Source organism: Boleophthalmus pectinirostris, unplaced genomic scaffold, assembly GCF_026225935.1.
Source record: "Boleophthalmus pectinirostris isolate CB_2022bp ecotype Guang Dong unplaced genomic scaffold, ASM2622593v1 HiC_scaffold_10, whole genome shotgun sequence".
NCBI lineage: Eukaryota > Metazoa > Chordata > Actinopteri > Gobiiformes > Gobiidae > Boleophthalmus > Boleophthalmus pectinirostris.
In genome coordinates, this window is record NW_026570971.1 from 22368617 (window position 1) to 22382439 (window position 13823).

At 37.2% G+C, this 13823-nt stretch overlaps 1 protein-coding gene across 3 annotated transcripts in view; it reads left to right on the forward strand.

The window, feature by feature from the left end:
- The window catches only part of fgfr3 (fibroblast growth factor receptor 3), a 104417-nt gene extending 91392 nt beyond the window's left edge, over positions 1–13025 (forward strand). For all 3 annotated transcript variants that reach the window (XM_020919789.2, XM_020919788.2, XM_020919790.2), the window contains exons 14-18: positions 1415–1537; positions 2644–2714; positions 7042–7179; positions 7813–7918; positions 10016–13025. In XM_020919789.2, coding sequence (XP_020775448.1) covers positions 1415–1537; positions 2644–2714; positions 7042–7179; positions 7813–7918; positions 10016–10180 — 603 coding nt within the window. In that variant the 3' untranslated portion in view covers positions 10181–13025. The remainder of the gene's footprint in view (positions 1–1414; positions 1538–2643; positions 2715–7041; positions 7180–7812; positions 7919–10015) is intronic.
- Positions 13026–13823: the final 798 nt, after the last annotated feature.

Sequence of the window (13823 nt, forward strand, 5' to 3'; positions counted from 1 at the left end):
ATGTAGACCTTTTAAATATACTTGTCCTTGTGCGACTCTTACATTCTGGAGTGCCTGGATATCGTTTTTCCAAGAGTACCCTCTGCCTGTTCTCACTGATTGGAACACCGGCAGCAAATAGCTCTTATATAGCCAACCAACACATTACTCAATTGGACTGTTTAGTTTTAATAGAGACGAATAGAAAAAAATGCTTGTCGCTAAGACTAAGACAAACTTTATTGATCCACATGGGAAATTACTTGGTCAGTGACTCAATAGCACAACAAAGGCACTGTGAAAAACACTAAAGTCATTAAAACACACACAAATAGAGTTGTAATGAAATACAAAAGCAATATTTTGTTCATTATACAATAGCAAAAGGAAATTTAACTGTCAGCTGGACAAAAGTTTTCAAGTGAATACGTTTTGCCACTGTTCTGACTAGAAACTGAGGGACAGATCCATGATACAATATTTATGTACACATTAAAAAAAGATGTACATAGGAGAACTCAACCAAACAGAACATTAAAGATGTACTGTGTAACTTTTCTGGTGGAGGGTCTGCTACTTTCTTGTCTCTATGGAGATATTATTTATTGTTTTCTCTGGAATGACCCACAGCAGAGTATTCAACTTCTCTACTGTTCATAATGTACATAATTACAGGTGTTTTTATTGCTACACAGATCTAACGTATAACTTGTCTCCATGGAGATATTTGGTTTAAGGTAATGGGATAAGTAGGTAGCGTACCTTTCTTCAGAAATAGGGGTGTGCAAAAATACTGACATATCGATATATCGTACAGTTTAATGTGATGATACAGTATTGATATCGTGGGCTGCTGTATAAATATGTGTGCTACAGTTTTGTTGCTAGTTTAGAGGAAGAAAACTTGTTTATGCGACACATTTGACATTTTCACTGATTGATGATTAAACTGGGTGTTTTCACTTTGCATAAAAAGTGGTTTAACAAAGACTTTTAGTATCACAGCAATTTTTTATTGAACTGTATTGAATCAATTTGAAATATTTCTCATCGAATCAAAAGCGCACTGCATTGATATGTATCGTATCGTGGCTTATGTATTGAGGTATGTATCGTATCAGCAACTTCTTAATGATACACAGCCCTGTTCAGAAAAGTTATATAGTATATTATATAACACATAACACAAATCAAACTTTATGAACTTAAACTTAATGCTCTTGGAAGGAGAATTAATCCACGTAATGTTCTGCTTGGTTGTGTTCATGATGAGGTTACGTCGTAGTACACTGTCACTCACTGTTTATCCTGAATGTATAAATGATGCGTTTGACTTTACCCAAAGTTAAACTCCAGTGGGCCCGAGGTGGCTGGTGTTTTGCATGGTTTTGAACTGTTTTATTGATGCGTTCTCCTCCTCTCCCTCCAATTGCAGTGCATCCACAGAGACCTGGCAGCCCGAAATGTCCTTGTGACCGAGGACAATGTGATGAAGATCGCAGACTTCGGACTGGCCAGAGACGTGCACAACATCGACTACTACAAAAAGACCACCAACGTAAGCCCACCACAGTCACACACTAATTAATAAGTTGTTGTTTTTTCAAGTCTTATATTACACAAAATAGATTCTTGTGAGCTTTAAGGGATGTTATAATCAAAAACATACTAGAGTTGTGTTTTGTTTCATTCACACATGTTTTAGTAACCCTTTATTATTAGTCTGTCTATATCTCCAAAGCTCAAAATGCTCTGTTCCACCTTGTGATGTCAAGAAGTGGTAGTTTTTAAGTTAACTTACAGCTACCTTTTACCTTTAGTTCAGATGGAGAGTAGAGATTTGGCAATACCAGGGTTTAAATCTTCAAAATGATTCTAGTGAAGGTGTATGGTGTTTAAATACACAAGGTGGAACATGGGTGTTTTTTTCTTTTTGAGAGAAGAACTCAGCCTAAATGTGCAGGGTTTGTGTGTTAAACGTGTGAATGAAACAAAATGCAACTCCACATATGTTTTTGATGAGGAACATCTCAGATACCACACTGTACATCAGAAAGTATAATAATAATACACCCGCTTTAAAGATAGATCAGCACAGAGAAATTTTAAACCTTAACTTCTTTAAAGTAATCCTATATGATTCCTGTCTCTAAGAATGATAGGATTACCTTTTGACCCAAACATATGTAATCTAAAGAGGTCAGGTTGTTCATAGCGATTATACTTTACACCCTGTGATCAATCTCTACTAATCCATTTTCTTCTGTACTGCTGAACCTGATGTGTGTCATTATAGCTCATGTCGTGTATATTTAAAGGTGCACTGTGCAACTTTTCATACCTGTCTCCATGGAGATGTCACTGCTCTGCCTGGAAAATTCCACAGCATTACATTAAACAGATCTCTCTTACATTTATCCAATTACAGGTGGTTTTATAGCTCAAAAATAACTAAAAAAAACAAACATTCTGACTGTGAGCAGCATCGCCTCTCCACAGATCTGACCGGATCTGGTTTAGTCTCCATGAAGATAGAAAGGTTAAAGCCTTATTGTGAAACATTCCAGACAAAGCAACAACATGTCTACAGGGAAAAGCATCATCAGAAATGTTATTATCTGTATTTTGACGGTGCTGACGATGCATTCTGTTTTGTTGTTCCAGGGTCGTCTGCCTGTGAAATGGATGGCACCAGAGGCACTTTTTGACCGGGTCTATACTCACCAAAGCGACGTGTAAGTTTTCATAATGCAAAACCAGATCCAAATACCAGCTCTCTGCTCATGTATGCCTCTTTACAGTGCTGACATGCCATGACTGAGCAGGTTAGTGTCAAACTGCTGGTGTGAATGTAAAACTATGGACTTCTCCAGTATGAAAAATCTCTCCTAATCCCATAGATTCCTGTTTAAACGGGGACATTCCTCAGCGCGTTTGTTCTTTAAACTTCGGACTGAACTTCAGAGGGGCAGATACAATGTTGTTTTATCAGCTCAAAACCAAACTGTCAAAGAGATTATCAATAAGAGCTGAGAAGCTACTGGTTTCATTATAATGTAGAGGCGGTGGTGGAAGAAGGACTCCATTTTGTTACTCAAGTAAAAGTATCACATGAAATAATCTACAAGTTAAAGTCTTAAAATACCCATTTAAAATGTAGAAAATTTAGATCTAATAAAGCTTCATATGTATTGATTTTGATAAACATTTTTGCTGATTTTTGTTCAACAGAAACAGTTTAATTAACTTTTTTTTTTCCTAGCTGTTTTTCTAGTATTTTTCTTTGCTCAATCTACAAACCCGTTAAAAAAAAAAAAAACTCAGTTTCTGTCTCAGGTCTCAAACAATAATAAAAATACTTTTAATTTTCAGTCCAGTTCAAAAATGTAGTGGCGTAGAAAGTACAAATACCTGCTATCAAATGTAGTCAAGTAAAAGTAAAAATATTCATCTTAAAATCTACTTAAGTAAAATACAAATACCTATATATTTTTTTTTTACTTAAGTAGTGTATTTTACTACTTTTACTTTGTATATACGGTACTCTGCATATACTCCATACATTTTTTACATATAACTCAACTGCATTATTGTAATTGGATTGAAAAACTGTTAGACATTGCAGTTATTTCTCACCAAGTTACAACGAACTGCCCAGTGAAATTACTATAATTTATTATTCTTGTTAGCATGTTTGTGATTCATTATGGATAATAGTCTTTTATATGCAGTAAATTACCCTTTTTTCACACATACTGACAAACTGGAGTTCAATGATTTATCTGTTGCTTATATGTCTCGTCATTATTTCAATTTGTCCAAAGGAAAATGTAACAAAAGTTATAGCATACAACCTCTAGAAAAAGAGTTTTGTTTTGAAAAGAGCTCCTTCATCAATCTTGAGAAATACCTCAAAAAAATACTTTAAACTTGTTGAAATGCACGCTCCACTGCCGCCACTTTCCAAAACAATCAAGTCAAACACATCTTTTTAACCTCTTGCTTCTGTTTTGGCAGCGAGTTAACAGGTCAATATGTCTCTTATTAGCTGCCCTCGTCTCCCCTCTCTCTCTCTCTCCACTCTGCTCTCTTTTCTTTCCTCCCTCTCCCCTCTCTACCCTCTCTCTTTCCTCTCTCTCCTCCTCCCCTCCTTCCCTCTCTCCATCCTCCCTCTCCTCCCTCTTTCCTCCCTCTCCCTCCTCTCTCTTGCACTACTCCCCTCACTCCCTTCCCTCTCCCCTCTCTCTCTCTGCTCTCTCCCTCTCCTCTCTCTTCTCCCTCTTTCCTCCCTCTCCCCTCTCCTCTCCTCCTTCTCTCTCCTCCTCCCCTTTCTCCTCCTCCTCTCTTTCCTCTCTCACCTCCCCTCTCTTTCCTCCCTCTCCTCCCCTCTCTCTTCTCCTGCTTTCCTCCCTCTCCCCCTCTCCTTTCATCTCCTCTCCTCTCATTCTTCCCCCTCCTCCTTTTCCTCTCTCCTTCTGTCTCCTCTCATTGTTCCCTCTCCTCCTCCACTTTCCTCCTCTCACCTCTCATTCTTCCTCTCCTTCTCCTCCTCTCTCCTCCTCTTCTCTCTTCTCCTCTCCGTCTCTCTCTCCCGTTGCTCCAGACGTTGTCCCATGCGAGGGGTCCAACACAAACAGAGGGCCCTGTCAGCAGCAGTATGGCCCGATTAGAGCCCAGTCTGTTATTACAGCAGCTCTGGGTTAAAACGGCCTCCTCCTCCTCCTCCTCGTGCTACAGTAGTGCTTTACTCTCCAAACGCCGCGGGACACTTCACCTTTGACCCCTGTGCTTTATCAGGGAGCGAGACAGCTAATCTCGGCTCATAAGTGAACCCAAGAAAATTACTTCAAGTTAGCCAAAAGTTATAGCTTCATATGTTTGCTATCTTAGGTTTAGAGAGGTTGTGATGGTTTATAGCTCCCATATGTTTTATAAGCACGTGTTTAAAAAAGTACAGTTTACCTGCCATTTTATGACACCTGCAAAACCAAACTAATCCTGAATTAAAGCAGGACTAGAGCAGGAATTTAAATTTCAATCACGATTTAGTAAAACTTAACCAAATTTACTTCTCGTAACTTTTCAACCGTAAAATATACCAAAATAAAAGCGACATTTGTTTTCATTTTGGAAGTTTTTATGGCACTGAAACACATAAAAAGACATGTTTCCAATCGTGAGCAGACTTTAATCTCCACAAACCTGACTCTTATTTGGCGTCTTCCTGCTTGTTTCCATGCAAATGTTGTTCCTTTGGCTATAATATTCCACAATATGGCATAAAACCATGGAGAATGTTCTCAAGTATGGTTTAAACTTTCTGTTTCCATGGATTCATGCAGGCGACGTGCCATCTCCACAAAATTACATAATGTTGCTTTGACGTTTTTAGTCAGCATTTCAACAAACCTAAGCACTTAGATTTGTCATTTATTTAGTATTTACTCTGTAGTCTGACACCAGGGTGGTAAGCTCCTTAAGTTGCAATACACTTCTGTAGATATGTTTATAACTAGGCCTTCTGGGAAAATGCATTCAGTTATTGCTAAATTCAAATGAGTTTAAGTCTTCTAACCTGTAACATTAAGGCAGTGTTGACCTTCCCGTCTCTCCTCGCTCCTCTGTGCTCTGTTTGCTTCTAAATAAAGTCATGTTTAATTGTCTCCTGCTATTAGGCCTCTAATGGTCTGTGAATATTAAACCAGGCACACAACTTTGAATACAAAACACCTGCTGCTCCTGAACGCACCACGACCCTGAACGCACCACTTGGTTCATGTCATGCACAAGTCACGACACACAGATTGTCCCCAGATTTTTCATTCATGCATTTTTTCAATCCTCTTTGAAGCTTCTGTCTTCCCCTGTGCACTCTGTTAGTGATGGTACGGTGGCCTCATTGGGACAGTTTGTTTTTCCTGAACGGGAGCGTGGATAATTAGATTAAACTGTCAAAGTGCAGCAAAAGGAGGAAGGCCATTTTGGTTCAGTAGTTAAAAAAATGCACAGTGGGATTCACTTAAATTCATTAATTTAAAGCAAATTCATTCCGTAGTTGTCAAGAATGTTTTGGTAAAAAGAGAAACATTAAGTGATTTAAAAGTAATTGTGCATTTTCCTAAAGAGGGTTCACTGTGAAACTTTTCCTTAAAAGGGTCCACTACCTGCCAGTAGCCATGGAGATATTATTGCTTTCCCTGGAATATTTCACAGTATAGCACCTTATCTGTCTATTGTGTTGCTAAAAAAAAAAAATAGCTTGAAAAAGACACATTCGCATTATGAACTTGGTTACATCTCCACAGATCTGGCCTGTAACCTGATAACATCCCCTGCTTTTCTTCATGGCAAAAGATAATTTAATGCCATACTCTGGAACCTTTTAGGCAAGGCTTTAGAAACCAAACAAGAAGCATAACTCTGTCATAAAAGTTGCATAGTGCATCTTTAACTAATCAAACTGATCAAACAGCAGTGGTCGGAAGCCAACATTTAAAGCTGTTATTGCATTTGGCCGTATATGAGTTGGATATTTGTTACAGCTTGGGCAACAAAAGTCTGTATGATTGACTTTGCCTTGAGCTGGTTATAGATTTTTAAAAAAGCATTTATTGCACCGGAGATGTGCTCCTTTTATTCCTGTCTGGAGGAGAGGCCTGTTGGTTTAAATAATTATTGACCTTCCGTCCACAACAATAAGAGTCAAGTGAAGTCTTAAATTCACTGCACAAACATAGAGAATCAATACTACTCATCTTTCTCATTCAGCTGTGTTAAACAGCTCAAGGCTCTGTCTCGCCTGTAATGTGTTTCTGATATTGTATTTTTACATTGTATTTGTGCAGTTTGTAATAGGACTTTAAGTACTAAACTATATGCTAACTATTCTGGTTCCTGGTTTTGTTTTATGGCTGTTTGTTCTTTTTTATTTAGATTTTAAGTTCAGTAAATAAGTAAATAGGAACTGACGCTCATTACTGCTTTGTACTGGTGCAAAATAATAATTTAATTTTTTCTTTTGGATCTGAAGTTTTTCTTATATTTGCTTTTTTCTGTGTGCAGGTGGTCGTATGGCGTGCTGCTCTGGGAGATCTTCACATTGGGAGGGTCTCCGTATCCCGGGATACCAGTGGAGGAGCTGTTCAAACTGCTGAAGGAGGGACACAGGATGGACAAACCAGCCAACTGCACACATGAACTGTAAGAGTGCATCACATATGAAAAAAAAGCGCATATGTATGGATGAGAAGTGTTGATTCACAAATTGCAATCTGTTTTATTTAGTTAAGTTTATACTGATCTTAGATATTGAGCAAAGACTGAGGACATTGTGTTTTCAACTTAAGGTTCAAGTTGACATTTAAACAAACCAGGTAAACTGTAAACATAACAGCATTGTAAGACATTCAGCACTGATCATAAGTATATAGTTTTGTTTCTATTTAAAGCAAGATCAACAACTAAGATTAAAATGTAGGTTTATAGGCTCATGTATCCAAAATATGTCTTGTGGTGCACTCCCATTTTAGTCCTGATATGGCCTTGGTTTGGTCCAGTTCTGGCAATTGTTTAGTCCTGACCTAATCCAGGTTTATAGTTTGTGGTGTAGTCCTGGTTTAGTCCCAATTCTGATGTGGTGAATGTTCAAATGTAAACTTTCCCTTAGTTTACACATATTTTCACCACTAGTTCCATGTGCAGATCAGAGCAACTACAGATTTAAAGTGTATTTAAAGTTTACTTAAATTGTTCATATGTATTTATGTGGGCTTAACATGTCCCTGTGTATTTAAAGTTTATTTAAAATGTACTTCCTCTGCCCGTGTGTGATAGGTACATGATCATGAGGGAATGCTGGCACGCCGTTCCATCCCAGAGGCCCACGTTCAGACAACTGGTGGAGGACCACGACCGGATCTTATCTATGACCTCCACAGATGTGAGTGCTCTGGACAGCTGCAGCCACTGAGACTGAGGAAACGGGAGGAAAACAGAGATTAGAAACAGCCCCGGCCATAGAGAGGCATATCAGAGCGGTTAAGAGGGGGCATTACAGTGTGGAACCAAGCCAAAGCAGCAGAACAAAGATAGACGCTATTTACTGAGATCAGAGAGGGGAGAGGAGCCAAATAGTGTACTTAAGTGAGAGAATGAGAATACTGTTACTTCGATAATTACTTAAGTAGAAGTACAAAGTAGTGGTCCAAGAGCAGTAACAGTAATATACAAGAGTAATTATAGTAGTAGAGTAGTATTTGATTGAAACGTTACCAGCAAGAAAGCATAAATCTGACTCGGATGGGGCTAATTCTTCACACGTTAATGTAATTGGAAGGACAGAACAAAAATAATGCACAAAATCTAGTACATGGGAGGATAAACCAAAAGGATAAAAAGCAATATCATCTAGGGCCGGGTATCATCAAGAAGTTGCCGATATGATACATACCTTGATACATAGGCCACAATACGATATAGTGTTTCCCGCAGCACTTTACAGTGAGCTTTCGATTCAATACGATTCGATATATTTCAAATCGATTAGATACAGTTCAGTAAAAATAAAGGCTAAATCATGGCTGTGATACTAAAATTTTTTGTTAAACCACTTCTTGTGCAAAATTCGTACGAAACACAAACATTTTAATTATCAAAACAATGAAAATGTCAAACATGTTGATTAAACAAGTTTCCTTCCTCTAAACAACCAACAAAACTGTACCGCTGTAGAAATAATTGAGTAAAATATACCAAAAAACACTCTTAGCAATATATCAATACAGCAGCCCACGATATCGATACTGTATAAGCACATTGAACGATACAATATATCAATATTTCAATCTTTTTGCACACCCTTAATCATATCTAAAAGAGCAGTGCAAGAACCTCTAATATTAATAGTGTCAACAACTGTTTTTGCCACGACAAATGACCAAAACCATTATTCATGTAAGAGTACAGTCACACTCTAAAAAGAAAATATGTGTCAAAATTAAAAACTGCTAGTAAATGTAACTGAATACTATTTATTTCTGTCGGATGGGAGAGTTATGGGCCTTTGCTGTTGTAGTTGTTTTAGCATTACAGATTCTTTTATAATATAGTACAATTCGAGCTCAAAATTAAGCAAGAAAGCAAACAGCAATGCAGGCTTTATTACTACTACTTCTATTATTAGAATACTAGTACAGTACCCTTCTGATTTCAAGGTCATTTTCCCCACTGAGGATAGACTACACATGTCAGAGAGTCATTGATCGCAAATACATCAAAGACTCTGGGTCCTGTGTTTTGATCAAGTGAATCCGTTTTTATTCCTGTCTAAAGTACAAAGCGGTGACCTGAAGATTTCCGCAAACGTGCTGTCACTGAAATGTCATGTACCTGTTTTGATCTTATTCTCAGTTTGATAAATGGCACCAAATCAAAGGCTGGACCTCAGTCTGGACAACACAAGGACAGGTTTAGTTCAGACGAGACACTGTGGGATCACTGACATTTAGATACAAATATTTAGTTTTATATTTTCGAGAAATTGCACAAAAACAGCAACAGCCAAGGAATTGTTTTAATATGTTTTGTTTAGTCATTTTTCTTCCTGAATCATCCTCATTAGTTATTCTCCCACCCACTAGCCAAACCTCTCACAACATTACAACATGTCATTACACTAACAATTTTAATGTAACTCATAAAAGCACCTTAAAAAACAGAACTGACTTGGAAAGGACTTTAGAAAATGGGTGCAGGTTTGGTCTGTTTGGTCTGCAGAACTCAGAAGTATATTTTAACATGAACATTAAGATGTTTTCATTGTTGAAAATTGGCAAAGTGGCATGTTTGAATCTTGTGTGTATAACTAAAGTGTGATTTGTTTAATTTATCACAAGTAAATATAGATCTGAGGGTGGAGATGGGGTAGGTGAAAACAGAAATTTGCAAACCCTCAAATGCAGGACAAGACAGGATGCCTCAGACATGCATGAATCAAAATGCAACTTTTTATTAACCATTATCTTCTTCTTTATCACAGGAGTATTTGGACCTGTCTGTCCCGTTCGAGCAGTATTCCCCCACCTGTCCCGACTCAAACTCCACCTGCTCTTCGGGGGATGACTCTGTTTTCGCCCATGACCCCCTCCCTGACGAGCCCTGTCTTCCCAAGCAGCTGTCTTCAAACGGGGCTATCCGGACTTAAAGCACGCCCCGTCTCACCCACCACCCGCCCCCTGTCACCCACCACCCACTCTACCAATCTCAGCTACAGACTCATGCAATACACCGTCTTAAACTCTGTGAAAACTCAGAGTTGTAGACTTCTTCCTCAACTTCGAGACTCCAGAAAACGTGAAGGATTATTTTGTTTTTGTCTTGAATAAAGTTATATATTTTTGTACATGGGCCAGTCTTTTGTTATACGGACAATCTGTGGGAGAAACCATTCCGTGCCTATTGGGATTAAACCTCCTCAGACTCAAAAAGTAAATGACGAACATTTAAAACGACGTAATGAAGGGCATTGGTCAGTCACCAGGAAGGAACTTGCAACAAACGCATTTGATGTTTGGTCGAAATGTTACCAGCAAGAAAAGATAAAACTGACTTGGATGGGACTAATTCTTCCGAAAACATTTTTCACACATTTTTCAAAGGATTATTATGTGAACATTTGAGTTTCTACGCCCACAACCCGAACAAGCTGTTTTTGTGATACATTCAGGGTCGCTCAGTCATAAGTACAAATGTTTGGAGGGTTTTTTAATGTATCTAAAAATGATTTATTGTAAATATACAAATGCAAATATGTATGATATATCCTCAGCTGTAAAAGACAAAAAACATTTTTAAATACTGTTTAGGACCGGAGCGTTGCAGTCTAGAAGACACTGTCGATGTGTAAAACATTTAATCATTTAAGAAAAGGTTTATTTGAATAATTAACATGTATATTTGTAAAGATATTTATAGAGTTAACATGTGGTTCCTAAGAAAAGTTTAGTCTAGGTTTTAGTACTGTACGCAGATTTTTATTTTGATTTTTGTAACTTATTTTATGGCAGAACTGCAACGTGATTTTCACACCTGGCAGGCTTCTCTGAGTTTGATCCATCTTAGATGTTTGGTTTGTTTACAAGTTTTTAAAGAGCGAATGTACGACAGACAGAAGACTATTGTACAAAGCGAGTGTGACTCGAGCCCCAGCAGAGACTCGTGGTTTTGTTGATGTTTGCGAAAGTGAAAAGCAACGATGAGCTCTTGCTGGGCAAGAAAAAGCAGCGCTTCACTCTATGTGCCAGAGAGGCCTTTCAGCACGACTGAAGTACTTAGAGACATTAGAGACATGGACCACTCCTCACTATAGGATGACCTTCTGAATAAAATCATAATGTTTTCAATCACAAAATACACCTATTTAAACTTCAATCTGGTGGTTTTAAATTATTAATGTGAATTTCATGCACCTAACTGGTCAATTACCATTGGCTGAAAGAAAGTAAACTTATGTTTGATTGATATGTCCTACTCTTTTATTCAGAAGGCCTGTTGTTGTAGCAGGAGGTTGTGGTGATGCTAAAGCTAAAGGAGCTGTTGTAGAACAGCTGCCCAGATGTTATCGCTGCTGTCTAGTATTAAAACTGAAATGAAGGAATGCTGTGTGGTCGCTGGCCCTCACAGCTTTTAATAAATATTTCTAAGCAGTATATTTGTATCAGTTTGTCTAAGGAAACTGTAGTAAAAAGTGCCAAATTTAGTCTTATTTTCGCTTGATTCGCTGCAGGCGGGTGCAGTGAAGGATCATGGGATTGCCAAACGGACATCTTTTTCTTTTTTCTTCCTGTTTCAACATCTGTCAGCTGACCCCAAACACAAAGCAGGGGTGAAATGTTTACACAGAGCCACATCGCTAAAGGGAGGGCGATTTCTAGTGTCATTGAAGGTTTAGACGCTCATTCACTCGCTGCTAAACGAATACACTTCACTGTGCAATGGCCTTTTTCAGTATTTTCTATGGTTTTCTGCCCTTGAATTTGATATAAAGATGGACACAGGGAATATTGACGTCAGCCAGATAGTAGCTATTCAATTATTGGCATATGTCAGTCATACATTAAGCAATAATGAGATGTTTTGGCTTAAATTTCTTAAATCGCCTGTGAATGAAAATGTTAACATTTATTGGCTTACTAGATGAAAACAATAGATAATTATTGTCATCTCTATATTTGGATAATATAAGCCCCATACTTGTCAAAAAACAGTAGGCATAGACAACAATGTTGCCTGCAAAACTGGAGCCAAACTTAAGATTGCGCTACAGAAAAATTACCTCATATTACACCTATGTCCATCTTTCTATTCAGTCTGGTCTTACCCTCTGTCTGTCCCAGTACTTATTATCCTCCCAACTTTTTGTGAGTACTTACACGTATTTATTTGCTTGGCTGTAAATGTTTTCTTTTAAAAATGCCAGTTTTTATTGTTAACAAAATAAAGGCCTTTGTACAGTAAACTATAACAGGAAATACAAAAGCTTGTCTTTTTTTCAATATATTTGGTTTTGGTCTACATCTGAAGTGCCTGGAGAGTTACATTTTATTTTGAATGTAAAATTTAAAAAAAAAAATGTAAAAAAAAATAATACAAATAAACATATAATTTACTTTACGAGAAAGAGAGGCACTTCAAATTGTTGATGATAATTTATTCTTCCGTGTTGAGTAAAAAGCTTTCCCTATGGTGAGAGTGTTTTATCCAACTGTATTTTACCATACGCTCACTTGTCTGAATGCTGAATTTTCCCATCAGGCCTTGCTGTATTTATCTGACTTTTCATGCTTTTATTTTGAAATCCTATAAGGCCTTTTCCTGTTTTCTTTGTCTCTGTTAGATCACTACTTCAAATGGAGGTGTAGCTTTTGGCAGTGATTAAACTCAAGTTGAAATGGACACCAAGCATTTTATATAATAAGACGTTTTTAACATGTTTTGTAACAGAACACAATCTGCTTCGAATAAAACTACAAGATGTTGAAAACTACAAATCCCATGAGTGATTATTATTGACTTTGAATCAACAGAAGACCGAGAGGAATTGTGGTTATGAGAATTATAGATAATAAATGTTAAAACAACTTTGCACAGATTTTGATAAGACATTCAAATGTACATAGTTAACTAGAAGTACTCTAAGTGACGACCTATGCCAAAATAATAATATAGTAAATCATTGCAAACTTTGAAAGCTCATGTTGCTAGTTTTGTAGCTACTATGCTAAAAATGCAACCTTTTTTCACATATATGATTCATCTATTGTCTGTTGTTTATGACTGAGTTCTAAACCTCTTGTGAGAATAACTCATGTGAAATAGACTATATAACCATTTCCTTATCATTCAAAAAGTCAACATGTACATTATCATTGAGTTTCGAGATAAAATTTAGCTAACAATTTAATTTTGTTTAGTATCTTTTAAATTTATCTTGTATTCACCACAGTAAAAACACATACTTTTTCCCACAAATTTATTTATCCTTTTTATTAGACTAAATGATTGGGATGTAAGAATATTCAAATCTCACAGTATGATATTTTCACGATATACATCTCACGGTATGGTATTTATTGCGATATTTTGTGGAGGCTAACAAAATTGTGAATAAGACTTAATTTAAAGAACTAAGATTAAAAAGTGCTTAGAACTGTTATTTTTTTTCATGTAGTTTGCACCAAAACTGAGCAAAGGATCATGGTCGATGTAGTTCCCTTTGTTTTTTTTAGCTATTGCTGCACCATAACAATGAAAGAAACTTCGAAATATTTTGATGGCCCACGATATTA